We start from the raw sequence: 20,203 nt of genomic DNA on the forward strand, positions 1-20,203 counted from the left end.
GAGCTGTAAGACAAAACCAGCAGTATTGTTCCCTGTCTCCTTGAGGACACGGTGTACATTTGGTCATTTTATATCTAAAGCTGTCCGAATGTTAGATCATAAGCGTAATGACATTTTAAGCTGTCACCCATTTCGTGAAGTACAATTGTTTTTGCTTCCTTTCTGGGAGTCAGATGAGAAGACTGATACTGCTCTCCCTCCTGACTGATAAATATGAAGCTACAGCGATGGCCCGTTAACATAAAGAGTGACTTCCTTAGTGTCATTATAAGGTTGCCACACAAGACAGCCAAATGTCAAACTGTGAAATGTGAAATTACCATGGCAAAATCTCACAATGTTTTTATACTTTAAATCTTTAACTTCTACAAAGTTGAAGCTGGTGTAGATCTTCCTTAATGCAGAGTAAAATATCTTTACTAATTCATATCCACATTAATTTTTCTTTGTTCGACCATATAGTTCACAACTTTAAACAACTACAAAATCAGCTGCATCTTGGCCAAAGCAAAATCTAACCTGAACCCCGAGAACGTCATTCTTTAACGTTTCTAGTCATGGGATCCGCTATCCGTTAACTGACAAGGGTGACACAGCTAACACAGATGCTAACTGTCATGTCACCATAAATTTGATGCGCAAATCATGCACATACTTATCAGAGATTGCATTGCCTTGACATTTAGGAAGGCGTTCCTAGAAGCGAGAGGCCATTAGATGGAGAGCTTTTCATATACTCGTGGTTATCCAGGTCAGCTATTCACATGCAGCAGCAGCAGCATCGGCTGAAAAACAGCCACACTCTATTAATAGTGAACGGTAAACTTTTTTACTGTTCTGTGGCATGTCTGTACATATAAATACCTGTGGAGTGATGTCACTGTATGCTTTCGATTACTGGCTGAGTTAGGTAGAATTAACTGGAGTTTGTTTTCTAATTCATCTCTGTTTTTCAGTCTTTTTTGCTAAAGAGATACAAATGATTTTTCTTTTGAGCTGGAAGATTTACACTGTGCATATGGGCATGTACGCATCCACCTGACTACTTAAACCTGAGATAAATCTTTCTGAGGGGTGTGTGGCCTGAAAGAGGGACCACGTGTCCACGTGTCTTCATAGCACGAAGCGACAACACATGATGCAAAGAGCTGACATCACTTCAGCAGGAATCTGTGATTTATGGCCTGTCATGCAGTGCCAGCCACCAACAGCTTTGGAGAAAGAAAAACACTCCAAGGTCAGTCTTCTAGGAAGGTTAATGTGTGTAAAACGTCTAAATTTCATGATTAAAACTCTGCGCCCCCTTTTCATCAGACCACCACGTGCACATTTTGACGAGCATACTTGCAGAAAATTGAAAACAAAGCTGTGGCACAGCAACCCCTCATAATGTTTTAGATATTGTACAAGTGCATATCCAATCTGTTAACAAAATCTTCAGAGAAATCTGCAAACAAATGCAAAATGTCTTTTATAGTTAAGCCACACCTCAAATGTAGATTTAATTGTGCATGTCGAATAGAGCTCCTACAATACACTTATATTTACATAAATAATGAAATCTTGACATTGAATTGACAGAACAAACACAGTGTCATGTTGAAACAAGTTTTTTTCTGATCATGTTGGCATGTAGGTGGTAGCATTTATGGGAAGGACCCACTCTTGAGTGCCGGAGCTGAACATCGTGTGACCCCCCCTCCTCTGGTATCCATCAATGTACTGACAGGCCTGGTGGTTCATCCAGCATGACTTGAAGGCCACGTTGCTGTCCCACTGTGTCATGAGCCCCAAAGACACTTCAGGCTATTTGCTCTGCCACAGTATGTGTCCCCCCTGCTCAAAACCAGTGGCCCACTCATGAGGCATGAGGACAGCATCAAAGCCTGCGCTGCGTGCAGAACCCACGTGAAGTCAATAATTTAGGCTCCGGTGTAACGTTAACAGCAGGTTACTTCAGTACTTGGTTTTACCAGTATATTTACACATAAATACATGTATATTGCTCGCCCCTGGGAAGAGGTTTCGCAGCATCTGGAGCAGAACTACCTAGGTTTTGCAACAGTTTCTTCCGAACATCTGAACTCAAAATTATAATTATTATTATTATTATTTATTTTTTTCCATCTGTGTATAGCTACTGTTGCGAGTCAGGGAAACTGAAATGGCATTTTAAAGTGCACTGCTGGTGTATAGTCTAATAAAGATTAAGATGCACAATTTATTCCCAAACATTACCTCAACTGCTTGGAGAAAAAAAAAAAATGTTTTTAGTTGTACAAATTTAATTGTACATGTGATATTTTTCCTTATCTCACTGTTCAGTTCTGCACATCTTTGATTGTGCTTGGCTGCAGTTTGGACCTGTTTTGCCTGAATGAAGGTATAGCACAGCGGTAAGGTGGAAATATGCACATTTGGCTGTAAGCTGCTGAGCAGAATGAGCCGCGGCTTTTTGCCTTAAACCAAACATATTCATTTGTCATCTCGTCTCTTATATGCCTTGCGTTACAGCCCTCCCTATTCCAACATCTTGTACCCTTGCCATCGAGCCCTCCTCCATCTATCACTGTGATGCATTGGCAGTTTGCTGAAGGTTACCACGCAAGGCCTCTTAACACCTGCTTTTAGGGTTCGTTTTTCCCCAGCCCACCTGCTAACCTCCTGTAGTGGCCCAGCACTTTACACCAATCCTGCTAAGACTCTGTCTGTCATCCTCTCTGATTGAATAGCAGCGTTGCTCAGGCCGGGCCTCATATCTCTTGCCTGAGGCTCGTTTTCATGAGGCTTGTAAAGATGCCACTGTTATCTGCTAGTAATCCCAGCCCTCTTTGCTCAGCTATGCCCTCCACTGCTGGTGACAACATCGACTCAAAGGGATGCACTCGCAGATTGTCAAATTACATGCAACATGTCAAGGGGCGCTACAAGGTGTGACTGTGTTATGAGCACAGCCTTATAAAACATTTTGTTTCATTCTTTCTGCTGGGGAGATGGCCTTTCTGTTACAGCTACAGTAAAATAATACTGATTGATCGCTGGTTGATTACATGGTTGGATACTGAATTTGTTACCTGTGGCTCGCAACCTTTCTGCGCCGTAGTTCAGTCGTTAGAATCTGGCGTATGACTGGAGTCTTTGGTTCATTGTTCTTTGAAGCTATCGGCCGACAAATACTCTAGCTTGTGGCTGGCCCTCGGTTGTTGAGGCCCGTGATGACACACATGCTCAGCAGACAAAGTGCCCGGACCACCCGGGCTTTAGGTGTCCTGACCTTGGAGGCTGGCTGTGAAAAATAACAACACAAGGGGAGAAAGAATGTCTCCTATGCTGCACAAGGGGTCAACCCGTTGCCCCTTTCAGGGTGAAGTTCACCATGTCTCATGAGCCCCTTATGGGTTATGTAAAATGTTTATTTCTCAAAGGTAAAGACACAGATGTAATAGACTCCAGAAGTGTGTCAGGTCTCACTTTTAGTGCGTGTATATGTAACGGTCTGGGAGAAGCTCAGAGGGACAATCTTTGACAAGCTCCGGGAGTTGAATCACTGGAGATCCAGAAGTGGTTCAGTTCAGTCCATTGATCTGAAGCCCGCTCTGAAAAACGTATCATTCTGTCCAATCCCATATCAAAGAAAAACAAAATAGCAGCAATGCCATCTGTCTGTTCGTGACATTCTGGCGAAACGGTGATAGATTTACAGCAACTTCTTTTGTTTTTCAGCTATTTGAGGTATCTGTTAAACAGATTGTTGCATTGATTTCTGGGAAGACAGATGGTGGTGTGCATGCTTCTAGACTACAGAAGGAATGAAGAATTGTTCAGCTCGGTAGATCAAATTCAGTATAGGCATTAGGCTGCATTTTTATTGAGCGTAGGTGCATAGGATCTCACGGACATATTTTTGAGTAGCTTTGGTTTCTTTCTGGCCATAGTTGAAAGTAGATAAAATAGCAAGAGGTGCTTGAAAATGAGACAAAATACCATTTTCTTTTTCTGCCAATGAAATAAAACAAAAATCAGTCTGTCTTGTTTTTAAGTCTTTAAATGGTTAGGTGATTATTTCAGGCACCATACTGTATGATTTAGATTTTCTTTTATAAAAAGAGATACATAATCCTTTGAACAGAATTCTTTTTAGTAGAAGTTTAATCTAGTCTGGTTGATATTTTGAGTATGTATGCCGTTTTGTGTGTGTCCAGTCTCCTCAGAGAGATGTGGACTTGGCTGTATTAAAATATATTTAATCTTCTCTTCTGTGTTCACCCCCTTCTAAGACCTCCAGCCACCCCGCAGTCTTTTCATCCCTGACAGCCCAATGTACCCTCCTGCAGCCTCTGGCTTCCGTGCAATCATTATTCCCTGTGATTGACACTTTGAGATGGTGTGCATTTCATTGATGAGAGTTTTAGAGCTCCGGGGCTTGTGATCCTTCGGCGATCGGTGGCACGTCACCTTACAGTCATCCCAAGGGGGACAGTCAGAGATCAGTTTCAAACGCTCTCTCGCCTTCATCGCCAAATGCACACTAATGTAACCTGCCGTCCAGGAGTCTGCAGAGGCCGACCCACTGCCGTGGGTAAAGAATCCTTACAAACACTGCAAAAAACATTTACCTCCCTCTGTACTAGTGAGTCAGCATCTGATTGCAAATCAGAGTTGTAGACTATATTCTGTGATGAGCCTAAGAGTAGGTAGAGTAGTAGTCACACAATATTAAACATTACATGTGAGTTAGAAAAGTTGTATACAGTCCAATAGAATAACAAATCAGACATATTTTCTCCCGTTATCAGAAACATATATTTACAAGTTATTATTTAAAATGTTACAGAAATTAAATTGTCACTTAATTTTCCTTTTGGCTATGAATTACGTCCTGGAGCCAGTTTTATTCTTATTTAATGTTGGGTGTTAATTTTTCACAGTTTTTCTGTAAAGTTTTATTATTGTCACCAATAATTACCAATTGCATTTTGGGATTCTTCTACTGCGGTTAAGTAAAAGTAAATGTATTAAATGAAGTCAAAGAATTCAAATTAAGTAGTTTTATTAATCTGAACAGGGAAAAGAGAGCAGCAGATCTCTATTGCTGTTTCTTGTGATTGAGAAACTTGTTCAAGAAACTTTGGGAACACACATACTGTGTGTGGTGCCACGAGCATTAGGAGTGTCCACCACCTGTGCCTTGAGAGTGTCTGCTAAATTGTTGACCATGCGGGGACCTTACGGTACTACTCATGCCTGTGTCAGAAAGCCTTTGAGGTGTGTGCTCCAATGACCTCTGGGTCACATACCATGCAAAGCGGCTATGCAGTTAGACGGGCTGTGTGGACATTTAAATAAAAAAAACTGGCAAACAGAGAGGTGCATGGTGGGAGGGGGAAGAAGAGAGAGGGGATGGGGGCAAGGAGAGCTTGTTCTTGGGCCATGGTCAGCTGGGAAAGGGCTCAGCGTGTGCAAAGATTTGAAATATGTTGAAGAGATGCGTGTGTTATCTTTTCTCCTCGCCGCCGGCCTTCCAGTACCTCCCCTCGTCGTGTGTCGTCAGCACTTTATCTCAACGCCTGGCGAGAGCTGCAGGAGAAAACGGGAGGAAATCTGATCCATATGGTGGCACTATAAAGCTCCTCGCTGATTTTCGGGCTTCATCAAAACCTGGTCACTACTCCTGACTGGCATCCTCCTCTCACACCTGGTCACTACGGTCTGAACATCTCACTCTCTCCTCAGCAGCACCAGCTTTCTTCCTGATCCCAGCGGTGCCTCAGCAGCAATCTTCAAAGCTCCTTCTTCTTTTAAAGGTAATTTGTTTCCATGTCGTTAAATGATGTCTGAGGGTGAAGCAGATCTAATCCTAGTAACCGTGTTTCTGTTTCACGTGTTACTCATGACATTATAAAGCCTGAATTAACCTGTTGCTTGGCATGCCCCTGTTCTTTATGCTGCCTCAGACATGAAGATACTGGGTCAGGTTCTTTTCTTGGTTTTGCTTGGGGGCATCTGGTGTCAGAACAACCGTAATGCTAAAGCTACCGGAAAGTCCGCAAAGAAGTCTGGAGGGAACCAAGGAGGGGATGTTGCCCAGTCTCCCCCTGTGGCTCCTGCTGGTCCTGGAAGTACTGGAAGCAGTGGAAGCTCTAGAGGCAGTGGAGGCGCAGCTGAATCAGGTGCTGCAGGAGCTCGAGCAGCTGGACAACAGACAGACGAGATGAGGCTGCACTTCCTCAAGAACACCCATGTTACATGTAACGATGGAACGGCAGCTGGGTGAGATGTTCCGGATTTATTCATTTATTTTTGCCACTGACTTTCTTTTAACCGAATAATAAATAAAGATAAAATAGTGGGTCCACATCTTCACCATAGACTCTTTATTTCTGCTCTACAGATTTTACCTAAAGGAGTTCAGAGGAAGCCGCCGATGGTTGTTATTTCTGGAAGGCAAGTATTTAAAAATCTAACTGGTTAATTTGGTCTCTAAAGGTCAGCTTGTTTTGGCGTGATGCCCCCTCTGGAATTTTGATGGGGATGTCATCTTGTCTTGTCATCTCCATATGCTTTTCTGCATATGTGGTTGCTGTCTGTTATTTTGATAGACTTAGGATGGGATAGATGTATGTGGGTTATCTTCCAACGTGACTCTAATGAGTTTTATAAGAACGCAGAAGATGTTTCCCCAACATTTTACCTGTCTGCGGTGACAGCAATGGATCCTAATAAATAGATTTTGCTAAAGTTAATAAACTCCGATTCAATCGTGTGCAACACTATTACATATGACTGTCTAAATTAATCAGCTGAAATCAACAAATTAGGTGCTGACAGTTTCTAAATTGGAAAAACCATTCGTCTCTCTTGTCCAACTATCCCCCCCAGAGTCAATGTGCAGTCTTGTTAGTAAACCAAACTACAGGTGCATTCATTTCACTCTCCATTCCTCACAGGCCTCTGTGATGTGCTAACAAGGGTGTCCCTGTGAATGCTAATATTAGTCTCTATTATTTTTAGGCGGCTGGTGCTGCTACAGCAAAGAGACCTGTGATTCCAGGTACCAAAATATCCCCCGCCTAATGAGCTCAACAGGGTGGCCCCAGACTAAAAGAGGTAGGTCAGCCGGCCATGTCCGAGCATGCACGTCACATGCGTTCCCACGTTTTGTTCCCATCGACCTAATCAGTGGTTACTTTTTTTTTGTTTTTACAGGAAGTGGAATACTGTCTTCTCAAGTGGAGGAAAACCCACACTGGCATAACGCGAACATTGTGTAAGTACAGTATATTTATGTGGCTACTGAAGGTGACGTGTGCAGATGGCCATCATTTGTAAAAGTTTACAAGATGGATTTGTAAGACATTAACATGTGAGCTGACATGTTTTCTTTAAATTCATTTGTTACTTTAAACTGCATTAGGTGTTTTTAGGACCATTTGTGTTGATCTGGTGTGTTGGTATTTAAACATGTAGCTTAACAAAAGTTGACACAGTGCAGACACAGATTGTTGCATGTGTAGACATCCATCAGACCCGCCCTACAACTCGAAGCAAGGTGGATTAAAGCAGAGAAAATGAACCAAGACAGTAAAACCAAGATGAAATCCTTAACTAACCTGCAAATCTCCACAAAGAGATAGTAACTACAGCTTGAGAAGATCATTTTCTGCTGATTTCTATGAGTGACTGAGTTTAGCTTTGCCGTGGTAATTTGAGAGGCTGTGAATATAAATATGTGTATTGGAATCAGTCAATCTTTAGAGATATATATAGATTATACTCTACCTTGAAAATAAAAAGTTACATTACACGTAAGCCACAAAATATGACAAGCAACTTAAAGTGGCTAACGTTAGCCCATCTACAACTCTGTATCAAAGTCTTGCATTTATTATTACCTCTGTGGAGGATAGAAGAATTTGACTTGGTAGCCTCCAGCTTCTATCTAACCAATCAAATTTGACTCCTTTGCTGCAGATTCATCCCATACTGTTCCAGTGATGTATGGAGTGGCACTGGACCTGCTCCAACCCCACCTCCAAGGCCAAGACAAGGCAGGGAGAAAGAAAGAGACAGAAATGCTAATACAAGTAGGTTTCTTCACATCTTTCAGTATTTTGCGACATAAAAACTATGACAGACCTATGCCTACTTTGGTCATTTGTGTTGATCTGGTGAAAGTCCTAACCATTTGATGTCTGTCTTTGTTCTAGCCGAGTACACCTTCATGGGATCATTAATTATTCGTGAGGTCATCAAAGATCTCATCCCTAAAGGAATCAAGCAGGCCAAGGTTGTCATGCTGTCTGGCACTAGGTGAGTTTGTTTTATTGCTCATGGTCTGAAGGTGACTGCATCTTTTGGACAAGAGCCTCTATAGCCTCCCGTACCATCTGGAACATCGCCATGTCTAACATTAAACAAGAGAAGCCCTATTTCGGGTGCATCCTCTTGTCAAACAAAGATGTTTATTGTCAGCTGGGATCAGTGACATAATGTTTATTAAAGGGCCTTGTCCGGTAATGGTGAACATTCCTCCCCCCTCAATCCCATGGAAAGGACCCACTGTGTGAATGTGAAGCTGTTAAAAGTTAACATCCCTGCTATTAACTGGTGGGGGCTATTGTTTTGATACCCCTAACAAAGATGTTGGTGGGAAAGCCAAGCTATTCATTCATTTTCTTGGCTCCCCCGCAGTGCTGGTGGAACAGGGGTTCTGCTAAACATTGAGAGGGTGGCCAGTCAGCTGGAGCAGCTTGGTGCAGAGGCTCAGGTCCGAGGCCTGGTGGACTCAGGCTGGTTTCTGGAGAGTAAGCAGGAGAGATCACCTAACTGCCCTGAGACTGTTTCCTGCTCACCTGAAGATGCTGTCAAGAATGGACTCAGGTAAAGACATGCATCCCTCTGGCAGCCTTTGAAGATTTTATTCGAAGTCACTTTCATTGACCAGGTGTACAGTATAAACCTTTCCAGTATTTATAATGTCTTTTATAATGTCATTTTTAAATCTACATTTATTTAACCTACAAACTGTGTATTGTTTTCTCAGGCTGTGGAATGGGGTTGTTCCTGATAGATGTCGGCAGCTCTTTAAGAGAGGGGAGGAGTGGCAGTGCCTCTTTGGTCACAGATTATACTCTACCTTGACCTGTGAGTGCCAAGTTTATCATGGTGGTGGAATAGCAGGTCATATAATTAACTTCAAAAGTAATGTGCTCTAAAATATGGCTATTGTGAGTTTTAGAAACCCAAAAGTGAATGACTATTGTGCTTTTGCCTCTCATCTCTTGGATCTTCAGCTCATTAAAAAAAACTGTAGTTGTCAAACAAACCTTCAAGTTTGTCCAGTCTAATAAAGTTTTCCCAAACTGTATTAGATTGGACAGGTTATGTTTTGTAGATCCCTTACGTGAAAGCTTATAACCCACATACAGGATGCAGGATTTGACGATTGCTGACTTCCACTGCTCCTGGTGCTAGCCTGGATAGAAGCAACATGTTCAACCTGAGAATTTTGTCATTTATCTGCAAACAGACAAATATATTCATCGGCCACTTGAGGACACCACAACAAGCTGTTAACTGACATATGATCAGCCTGTAAAATTGTTGAACGTGTTATCAAACACAGAGCAACATTAACAGTGATTTGATGTTTCAGGGCACTGGGGGTATGTAAATCCAATTAGTTTTTCCTTTTAGCTCCATTTTGGTCTCCACCAGTTCTGGAGGGATATATCTATACTTCGTTCACATTACACTGATAATATTAATTAGAGCATCTTTAACTCTTTGTTTTTCCCTGCAGCTCCACTATTTGTCACGCAGTGGCTGTTTGACGAGGAGCAGCTGAGAATGGAAAACATCTACATGGGTGGGCAGAGTCTGTCTGAGGAGCAGTGGCAGTACATACAGACCCTGGGCTTGGAGCTCAAAAACTCCCTGAGAGATGTCACGTAAGTTCCCAAACGACTAAATCCTGCTACTCATCAGATGAACACCTGTAGTGACTGTAGTTTATGTGTCTTTCAGTGGCGTATTTGCTCCATCCTGCCTCTCCCACACACTGATTACCAAAAGGTAAGATTAGATATTTGACTCCTGTGGTGTTAATAGGTTTTTACGCCTGACGCGCCTCGTTTTCTCACCCTTTCACTTGGTGAGCTCACGTTGCTATTTCTGTTCACTCCTTCATCATGCCAAATTCTTCATGTCACCAAACGCCATTTCACACTTTCTCTAACCCCTCGGTACACCTTGGACACACTCATTCTTTTGCTGCACACACGGATACTGATGGATCAGTGAAATCTTAGCTAGGTTTACCTAATCAGGCTGAGATATGTGCATTTACTGAGCTTTGTGAGCCCAGATGAAAGGAGCTGAAGTTCTAGTGTCATTGTATGTAATTTTGTAGTTGCAGTTCTGTGATATAACTCTTGCCTCTTTCCTTATTTCTCATTTGTGACTTCTTTGTCTTATTGTTCTTCAAGTAACTGGATGACTTTTCAAGTTAGAGGCACCTCTCTGCCACGGGCCCTGCAGTGCTGGGACAGGAGTCTGGAAGCAACGCGCAACAACAGGACCCCTGCCAAAGGTTGCCCTTTCCACCTGGTGGACACCTGCCAGTCGCCCCAGTGTAACCCCACCTGCCCGGCCTTGGTGGACCAGGCCACCCAGCAGGAGCTTACCCTCCTCCAGATGCTGGTAGCGATGGGCCTTGACCTCCAGAGGCTGGGCCTGGATCCCCAGGGAGATGCAGATTCTGTGGCCAGCATGGCCAGTAATGGTGGCTAACTGTAAAAATTGAGGGGGAATCAGGAGACAGCCGTGTTAAGGCTTAAAAGATGAAAAAAAAAAACGTGTTGAAAATTAAATGTAACCATAGAAATACTACAGAAATCTGGTTACTATGTCTTGTGCTGCTCAGCATTCCATTATGCTCCACATGTCTGTTAAATTTGTGACTTGGCTAGTGGGTATGTCACTGCGTCTGGGTTTGAGTGGTGTAGCGCACCTTCTAGTGGACACCAGAGGGAAGAGCTCTTGGTCTAAACCCTCAGTTGTACTGGCTGAAGAGCTTTGATCATTAGCAGATGGCTGGACATAACCTCCTACAACACACTCTCATCCTGATCACTCAACAGGAACATTTACCATCAGAGGCATGGTCGTAGAGTTGTAATGAACAGAAGCTCCTGCAAAATCTCAGAGATGAGAAAAATATACATTTGCACTTATAGCTTTGAGCATTTAAATTCACTTTGAATAAAGCTTTGTTTATTTAGACTCTTCTACCTAACAGTTATCCAGTATTCAGATTATTACATAATAGCATGAAAGTTAGATCTGTTTACCTGATCCAATTAAGAAAACACACAAAAAAAAGTTTTTTGCACACACAGTTCCAAATACATTGATGTTTTTTGTGACTTCGTTGTAGTCTTTAGCTCCTGATGCTGTGCTAACTTATATATATTAGCTATATAATATCTATTTACATATTTTCTATGCATGTAAGACAAACGTGTGATTCGCTGTAGTTCGGTGTGGGAAGCAGCAGATGATTACTGTCCTACTACAATAACTTGCTCTCATTAATAGTTGAGATCTATTAAAATAAATAATCCACTTTAACTATTTGACATGCATGGTCTCCATTTTAAGGAAAAAATTATGTAACTGCTTAGTCTAACCTACCTGGAGCAGTTCTTAACAGATTCTGTCTTTCACGATGTCACCCTGTCTGGTTAGGTGTTTACAGATGTGACTGGAAGCTGATGCTTTATTTTCATGTAGGTATTGTAATAACTGAGCTGTCGCACATGTTCAAACAGAGAATAAAAATATGACTTGGCTCTGACATTGTGTGCTCTATTTATTGTCTTGACACCTTTATATATAATAGCCTCAATGAGGGAATGTGAAATGAGAAGATATAAGCTTTTAAAAATTGATTGCATACATTTTACTCATTAGGAAAACATCATGCCGATAGCAACAGGGCATGACAAGTAGAAACAATAAGAGGTTCTCAACTTTCAAATTTCAAATGAAGCCCAAATCCAACTGATCACATTTTCAATGTTTTTGTACAAAAAAATCCATTGTGTATGCAATAAAGTGGTCCAGTCTTATCATGCATTAATTTAAGTCCAATTGCTCTGGATTAAAAACTTACCACTGTCTAATCTGTTATATCTGGCGCTAAAATACTTAGATAAATGATTTACACTGGATGTAAATGGCTGCAATTGTCCATCCTCTTCACTGGAGGCGCTGCTCCAAATTTGACTCATTTATCTAATAGTCGTAACTTATTTATTTAGTTTTAATTTCGATTGACTTGTCAGCAAATTATAGAATTTGCGATGTAAAGTTGTCTGTTTATCTCATTTTAAAGACAGTCTCTGAATTACAAATGCAATTGTAATGATAAATGTAACGTAAAACGTACATGTTTAAATGTTCTCTGTAACGATAGTTTCGCGGTGGCGTGGGCCATCTTGACTTTAAAACGTCTTTGATTTGCTCCCATAATGCATTGCAATTGTTTCCTACTTCCTCTTTCCGCCATATTGCAGAACCGGTAAGATGTCTTTTTACACTGCCACCTTCAATCTACTAAGTATCTAAAGCATCTCTTTATTAAATATCCCGTTAATGTTCCCACTTTGAAGCAAAAACACATAGCGACTGTTCTGGGTAGTTATCGCGTCGTTAAGCAAAACGAATAAATTACATTTGACTTATAAAGTCCACGTACGAGTCTCTGCTCGGCCCTGGGGCTCGGTGCGTTCAAGGCGCCTTTATAACTGTTAGCTTTGCTACTACAGACGTGTATTTCAATTTTGAACAATTTCCATCGGTAAGCTCTCCGTGGAAGTTCGCGTACGACACCTTTTGTACGCGGGAAACATGTTAGGCATTGTAGTTTTGAAGTGATGGATAGCCGTTGTAGTCGGCTAAGCTAAGGTGCTACTGTTGGTGCTTGGGAAGGACCATGCTTTGGCTGGAGACTGCATTTTACACATTTGTCGCCACTAAAGCGAGGGCAACGTGATTTTCCACGGATATTTATCAAATGAGTAAAAGTCCAATGTAACTGGCTGGTGTTAGCCAGGTTGTTAATATATATCTATGTGAGAAATGGTAGTGCTAGCTAGGCTCAGCTAACTGGACATGGGGACTTTACATTTTAGCCTTTTTTGATGGTTTTCGTTAGACTTGTTTACATTGTTTAAGTAAAAAAAAATACTCTTACGCTTAATGAAAAGTATCTTTGTATTCTGATAAGTGTCTTTTAGCAATAACTGAACAGGCATGGTATCCTCTTGTCTGTTCACTGAGAGATGATGCCTCTCAGTTCCCATATGTAATTCTTCACAGCTGATGATCTTTCTGTGTCTGTAGGCATCATGGTGCGCATGAACGTTCTCGCAGATGCTCTCAAAAGCATCAACAATGCTGAGAAGCGTGGGAAACGCCAGGTCCTCATCAGGCCCTGCTCCAAGGTTATTGTGCGCTTCCTAACCGTCATGATGAAGCACGGTAAGTGGCTTTTAATTGATAGTAATTGGTTAATAAGTCAGTCTGGCTGTGCAACAGCGGTGGTGTTCTGTCTTATTCATTGTAATGTATATAATGTTGTGCGGCTACTGGAGGATGATGGATGTTAGAAAACGGTACATGAATCCTGAGTCTGTGTGTCGCTTGTGTTAAGCATGAGACACCTACTCCTTGACAAACAGAAAACAATCTGATATGTTTGACTTAACACTTTTTGTCTTTTTCACCTCCAGGTTACATTGGTGAGTTTGAGATCATTGACGACCACAGAGCCGGAAAAATTGTTGTCAATCTCACAGGCAGGCTGAACAAGGTAAAATTTATCTCACTCTGCAGTTGCTAGTATGAGCTAGCTATGTTAGCGTTGCCCTAAAAATAAATTGTTAATTGATATTAAAGACTGATTCACGGCAGTTGCCAATCTTCTATGTCTGGGAAAAGTTTGTTCTCCAAATGTAATGTTTAGTCTGAATGTAGTGTATCTGGGGCCATAGCTCATGTAGCTGAGCAGATGCCCCATAGACTGACTTGACTGACTGTTGTCCTCACCGTCGCGGTGCATTCATTTCCAGACCGCTCTCCTTCCTGTATGTTGTCCGTTCCCTCACCCATTAATTTCTGTTTCTCTACTGACAAATGATAAAATGGCAAATGTCATTTTCATCTAAAAGACTCTTCATTGGCCATATGGCTGTAGGATGAGAGTCTAGTCTGTTTGCTACGTTGTGCATTATTATAGATTCTTAACCATTTTTCCCCTCCTTTCAGTGTGGCGTGATCAGCCCACGTTTTGACCTCCAGCTCAAGGACCTGGAGAAGTGGCAGAACAACCTGTTGCCATCAAGACAGTTCGGGTGAGAATCACTTTCTCTGACTGTACTGCTTTACTACACACTGATTTTCTGCAATAATTAACACTAAAGTCAACTTTAAATAAAGTAAGAGAGATCAGGCATCCGTAAGAATGAATGAAATGTAAGAGTCGTCACTCAGTGAGTTATAAAAGCATTTTGTTGCATGTTCATCTTGCCTATCAGGATGCTAGCTCCATCTTACTACAATTCAGAAGGTGGTGTATGATTGTTATGCAGACTGTTGGATAGTGCTGTTAATGGGCTCAATCCATCTGTATTGGAACAGATTAAAGTGACTAGTCTTTATCAGCTGAATTATAGATGTGGAACCTGATTAAGTGGGTTTTGAAGTGGTTAATACTTTTAATTGGTTATTATATATTTTAATCAGCGGTTGTCTGAAGGGGCACATCAGTCATCATAGACTGGATGTACAGTCGCTTGTGAATTCTTTAGCTGCACTAGTAACAAACAAATGCGTTCTAAGATAATCGTCCTGCGCTAAATCCTATCTTCATGAAGATGTTCAACATTTGTATAAAATAACAGCCGTTGATTCAGCTGTTACTGTAGTGTACCAGTGCATGTTGACCAGACGGATGTGTCTGGGCTAAATAACAAAACATTTTTCATCTCCAAAACAGCACCACTAACCACATCCCTAAAAATAGTTGAATTACCACATTTCTGATGCAGTTTCAATGTAAACTGAATATTAGAGCAGTCATGAACAGAGATTTAGTGCAGGGCTGTTACTAGAATATATTCATTTTTTTATACCGGTGTACCTAAGAGAGGAGATGATTGGGTGATGCTTTGGACCTGTGAATGAATAGTTTTATATTTGGCAGATAAACCCAATGTTCCCTGTGTCTCGATTACCTTTACTGATATCCCTGATGGCAACTCCAGGCCATAAAAGCTGGGCAGCATGCAAACAAAAGGAGGGATTGTTATCACTAGTTGATATGATATTGAGAGAAATCCCTGATGCATGTTTGTCATTCAGAATGGAGTTCAGAATGCATTTTGTGTTAGGGAGCTGTAGCAGAGATTTGCAATAGTGTTGGATAACTTTATGCAAAGAAAAAAGGGCTAAATGTGACTTTTCTAGATGGCTGGAGATCTGCTAATGGCAACACCGTGGCGTGAGACAAAGTACACAGATCAGTCAGGAAATTAACTTCCAAGAATTGATATAGCACAGGAAGACTTGATAAGTTATTTTAAATGTATTAAAGCTCCATACACATTTCTTTCATCTTCCAAAGACTGCGTCACTCGTTCAAAGCTTTACTGTCGTGTCTGATTTGCCAATTTATATTATCTTTGTTTTAATTTTGTAAAATCAACGGTCCAGAAATGATCTAAATGAATGTGGGAGATATACAGTATTACCACTTAAACCAGCTGGTTTAGTTTCTTTCAGTAACCCGTTTGACTGTGGTTGTTTTCATGTAGCATACGGAATATTGCTTTACAGTCATAGTTGTACGTCTCCCTACACACAGCTATAGTTCACACAAGTGGTTTGTGCTGTTGTAAGCTGTTATATGCCAGTGTGTCGGCAAAATCCAGCTAATCCACCACCTTAATACAAGTTGACTTTCTATGGCACTGTTCAGTTTCTTTGTTTACTTCAAACAGCGTGGAAATGCTAAGCATATAATGACGTTGTTTCCATCTGTGTTACCATGCCATGTAGTGCCATTTCTGGGGTGGTACAAATCGGTAGCAAATAACACAATAGCTACTCTGAACCTACTGTGTAGATTCGAAGCAGAAGTATAAACCCGGCTTTTTCGCACTTTGCATCTAGTTGCCTCTGAGTTGGGGTGTTTTGAAAATCCTTTCCATTGCATGTGTTCACCAATTAAACATAATGCCTGGAGTATTTGAGTTGCTGCTGAGCTAGAGGACAGTTGCGGTTGTCCTGATGTGCACAATTCAGTCACACGGGGAGCGTACATTCCACTGTAACCTGCAGACATAAAGAACAAGCATGTTGGTCCTCTTTCCCTACTGTGGAAATGGGTGTCATACTGTTAAAACAGGGATGAAATGGATTCTGGCAGCAGTTGTTACTTGAAATAGAAGGCTCTTTCTCCTTTAAGTAGGGTTAATTATATGGTCAGAGTGTTTTTGGAGGCCTTTTTTGTGTGGAATAATTTATCTCAATGTAATTGTGACCTGTGTGGGAGACATTGAAGCATCATCACGTCGTCTTGCTGTCTTCAACACGTGGATTCAGATGATGTGAATAACACCTGACCTCTCTCCACAGATACATTGTGCTGACCACCTCAGCTGGCATCATGGACCATGAAGAGGCCAGACGGAAACACACAGGAGGCAAAATCCTTGGATTCTTTTTCTAAAATGTAAAGAACTGCAAATAAAAAAACAACCAGAGGAAAGCTGGCAGTGTGCTGTGACTTATTTCATACAAAGAAATGTCTGTGGAGAGATGACTTTTAGAGATGCTGCAGATTTTGTCCCAAGTTCAGTAGCAGTCCTACGTAGACAAATCTCTGGAGAACACAGTGGGCTGCAGTTTATTCTTTCAGTTGTCTGAGAAGAACGTAATGTGACAACAGTGCAACAGTATGTGATTATGTTCTTCATAAAACACCACAGAATACAAGAGCTAGGAAGAAATGCAACATTTCATGGCAGACATCCGGTGTAGGTTGGTTATAACTGAACAAACGAAAGTATAATTGGATATAACAGAAAATAAAAATGTACATCTATCTTCCCAAAGTGGTGAAGGAAGCATATAAATCAGAAGTGTCTACAATTGCAAACTCAAAAGTAAAATTGTCATAATGTTCACCCTTGAAAGTTAGTGTAGTATATCTGCTATAAAAGATAAAGCAACACTTGATCTTTCAAAGCAGCGTGAGAGCATGTTGCTGTCTTGAACTGTCTTAGAAAGCACAACAGCATCAGACAGGAGGCTCTAATGTTGAAGCCGATTGCTTTATTTTGATCGGCCAGTTTACTAGTTTTACATTAAGCAATGCACATCCAAAAAGCGTGTGGTGAAGGAGACAGGAAACCACTACACAAACAGTTCTGCAAGTTACTGAATTTGTGATGTGACCAGGGTGCACACCTCATAGGGCTGCTTCTATTAACGTCATATAACTAGACAACCTGGCCTCTAACTTCACCAAACTTCAAATAAGCACATCCATGTTGAAGCCGTTCCCCTAGTGGCTATTAAAAGCTGCTACATGGTTAGCGGCTTGTAAAAAGCCCTTGCTTTTCTGCCCCTGCAATCATCTCAGCTCCGTGACCTTTTCTGTGGTCCACAGTGTGCTTTATCTGGTCCCCAACCTCCTGATGTCTGCCCGCTGACCTCACAATAGACACAGAAGAGGAAAGGTAACATCCTGCTAATGCAACAGCTTTGTCCAAGTGCTCCTTGTGCGCTAAGAGCACACAAACCGACCGCATCCCTCAGGGGTGAGCAGCACTTAAGCGCTACCTTGTAAGAAGACAAAAACAAACCTATGCTGCAGCTGCTCTAAAGGCTGGGGGTACTGAGTGCAGAGCGTTTAGATAAGCAGGAAAAGAAGATCTGTCAGTGGTGAATGATTTGACATTAAACTTCTCAATGAATTCTGTCTTTAAATTTCTGCACCTCTAACACCACCCTCTGTTTCTTAACATTGGACTTTCTGAAAGCATGTACCGATCAGCCACAACATTAAAACCACGGACAGGAGAAGTTAAATAACATTGACCGTCTTGTGACAAGACAATGCTCTGCTGGGAAACTTGGACATGGAGCACCCACCTGGACCAGACCAGACACCCCCACCCCGTAGCAATGACACTCCTTGATGGCAGCAGCCATCCCCAGCAGGATGCAGCCTGACGCAGACACACACACACAAAAAAATGGTTTAGGAGCAACTCAAAAAACATGAAGAACAGCACAAGGTGTTGACTTGGCCTCCAAATTCACTAGATCCCAAATTGATCAAGTATCTGTGGGATGATCCACAGAGGCCCCTCCCCTCAACCCATAGGACCCATTGGCCCCCACTAACAACAGAAGGACATCCAGAAAGACACCCTCTGAAGGCCCATGTCCATTCTCTGATGAGTCACAACTGTCTTGGAGGCACAAGGGAGACCTACACAATATTAGGAGGTGGTCATAGTTGAAGAGTTTATTCACTATGATGTTTTTAGCATTAATCAGCTATAACCTCTACATAGGTTCCTCCATGTTAATGTCACCAGCTTGATAGACGCCAGGATTTTCAACAACAGACGTTATGATCTTAATAATTATACTATAGTCTATAAATACTGTAATGAATCTACAAAACACCAACCATGTGTTACTTTCTGTAAATTCTTTCTCAGTCACGTCCACTAATCTTTTAGTCACTTTCACAAAACTGAAGAAGTATTTTTAGAATCAGTTTGCTGATTTTCTCTTACACATCTAACCAATTTTACTTTAATTTCCTACTGGTTATAGACCCATTTAAGCTCCTTACGTGATGAGTAGCTGTCGCAGAGAGTCAGTGAGTGGAGGAAAAAAAAAAAGTGTCAAGGCTCTTTTCAAACTGAAAATGGCTTGAGGAGGAAAACACCTGTAGTCAAGAAAAGCAAGCTGAAAAGCCGCCCTCGTTCCTCCGAACCCTTCAGTGTTTCTGCCACATTGACAGAGTCTGTTTGAAGACAATATGTCACCGTGCATCTGGGGATTGGGGGTCCACTGCCTGGCAGCCTCCAACATGTTTCTCCTGTCTTCACCAGATGTCAGCTGGATCCCCGAGACGTCCCTGAAGGGTTTAGAGCGTCGCTGTGGAGGAGAAGGGGAGATGTGCAGCTCTCTAAACAAATAGAATACATTAATACTGAAATACAAAGTCTGCTGTTTGGCCCGTTCCAATAGAGAGAGCCAGAGGCAGAGGGAGCGAGAGAGCAACTTGGTGGGTCTTTGTTCAACCTGCGAGACTGAAAATATTCTTATGAAACATGATGACATACTTACAGTAGGGTCCATGCGTGTTTGGACACTGACACAGTTTTTGTAGTTTCAGCTACTCACAGAGAACATATTCAAGTTGTAGTTGTAGGACTAGCACGGATGCAGATCTTCAGCTTCAATTTCTGGCTGTTCACATCCAAATCGAAGGAAAAGTGTAGGAATTTGAAATATTTTGTTTTAGCAATTCCTTATTTTGATTTCTTTAGCCATAATATGGGTAAAATCCAAAAATAAAAACTATTTCATGTCAAGCCAATTTGTTCTTTAAACCACATTTAAAACAGTGCCTGCAGAAAAATACCTGACCATACTGCATTCCAACTAAATCTGACTATCTTTGAACTTTGATGTCTTTTGATGTTCATTTGGAAATACCCAAATCAGTGCTGTATCAGTGCAACTCTCAGAACCAAAAGTTAGACCTGACCAATTCAAACCACAAATCCACCTGAACGAATAGTTTGACATTTAGGAAATGGGTTTTCCTGCAGAGGCTGTGTACAAAATCTCTTTCTATTTACCATAGATTAAATTACATCTAACATTAATATTGTGATCGTGAGTTTATTTTATTGTCACTCTGAGATTTTTGTGTGGATTTAAAGCGGGTCCTCTTGCCATGTCACACCAGCATATTTCTGCAGTAGCCCAAAAAGGACAAACCCAACACAGACTCTAGAAAGGGTCTTTGGTGTTTTTAGCTGCCATTTACACCAATCAGGCGTAACATTATGACCACTGGCAGGAGAAGTAAATAACATTGACCATA

At 41.5% G+C, this 20,203-nt stretch overlaps 2 protein-coding genes across 2 annotated transcripts; both read left to right on the forward strand.

Moving 5' to 3' along the window:
* The first annotated feature begins 5,783 nt into the window (after positions 1–5,783).
* Positions 5,784–11,318, forward strand: notum2 (notum pectinacetylesterase 2). The gene is made up of 11 exons (XM_084570601.1): positions 5,784–6,270; positions 6,392–6,444; positions 7,012–7,107; positions 7,207–7,267; positions 7,972–8,084; positions 8,208–8,310; positions 8,692–8,880; positions 9,044–9,144; positions 9,803–9,950; positions 10,027–10,074; positions 10,488–11,318. The coding sequence occupies exons 1-11, from the start codon at positions 5,957–5,959 to the stop codon at positions 10,789–10,791; spliced, it is 1,530 nt and encodes a 509-aa protein (XP_084426727.1). The 5' UTR covers positions 5,784–5,956; the 3' UTR covers positions 10,792–11,318.
* Positions 11,319–12,547: 1,229 nt separating this feature from the next.
* On the forward strand, positions 12,548–16,841 carry rps15a (ribosomal protein S15a). Its single transcript, XM_084558169.1, has 5 exons — positions 12,548–12,583; positions 13,408–13,545; positions 13,797–13,876; positions 14,332–14,417; positions 16,702–16,841. Exons 2-5 carry the CDS (start codon positions 13,413–13,415, stop codon positions 16,793–16,795), a joined length of 393 nt encoding a protein of 130 aa, XP_084414295.1. The 5' UTR covers positions 12,548–12,583; positions 13,408–13,412; the 3' UTR covers positions 16,796–16,841.
* The last annotated feature ends 3,362 nt before the right edge of the window (positions 16,842–20,203 follow it).

Source organism: Chelon labrosus, assembly GCF_963514085.1.
Source record: "Chelon labrosus genome assembly, chromosome: 2".
Taxonomy (NCBI): domain Eukaryota; kingdom Metazoa; phylum Chordata; class Actinopteri; order Mugiliformes; family Mugilidae; genus Chelon; species Chelon labrosus.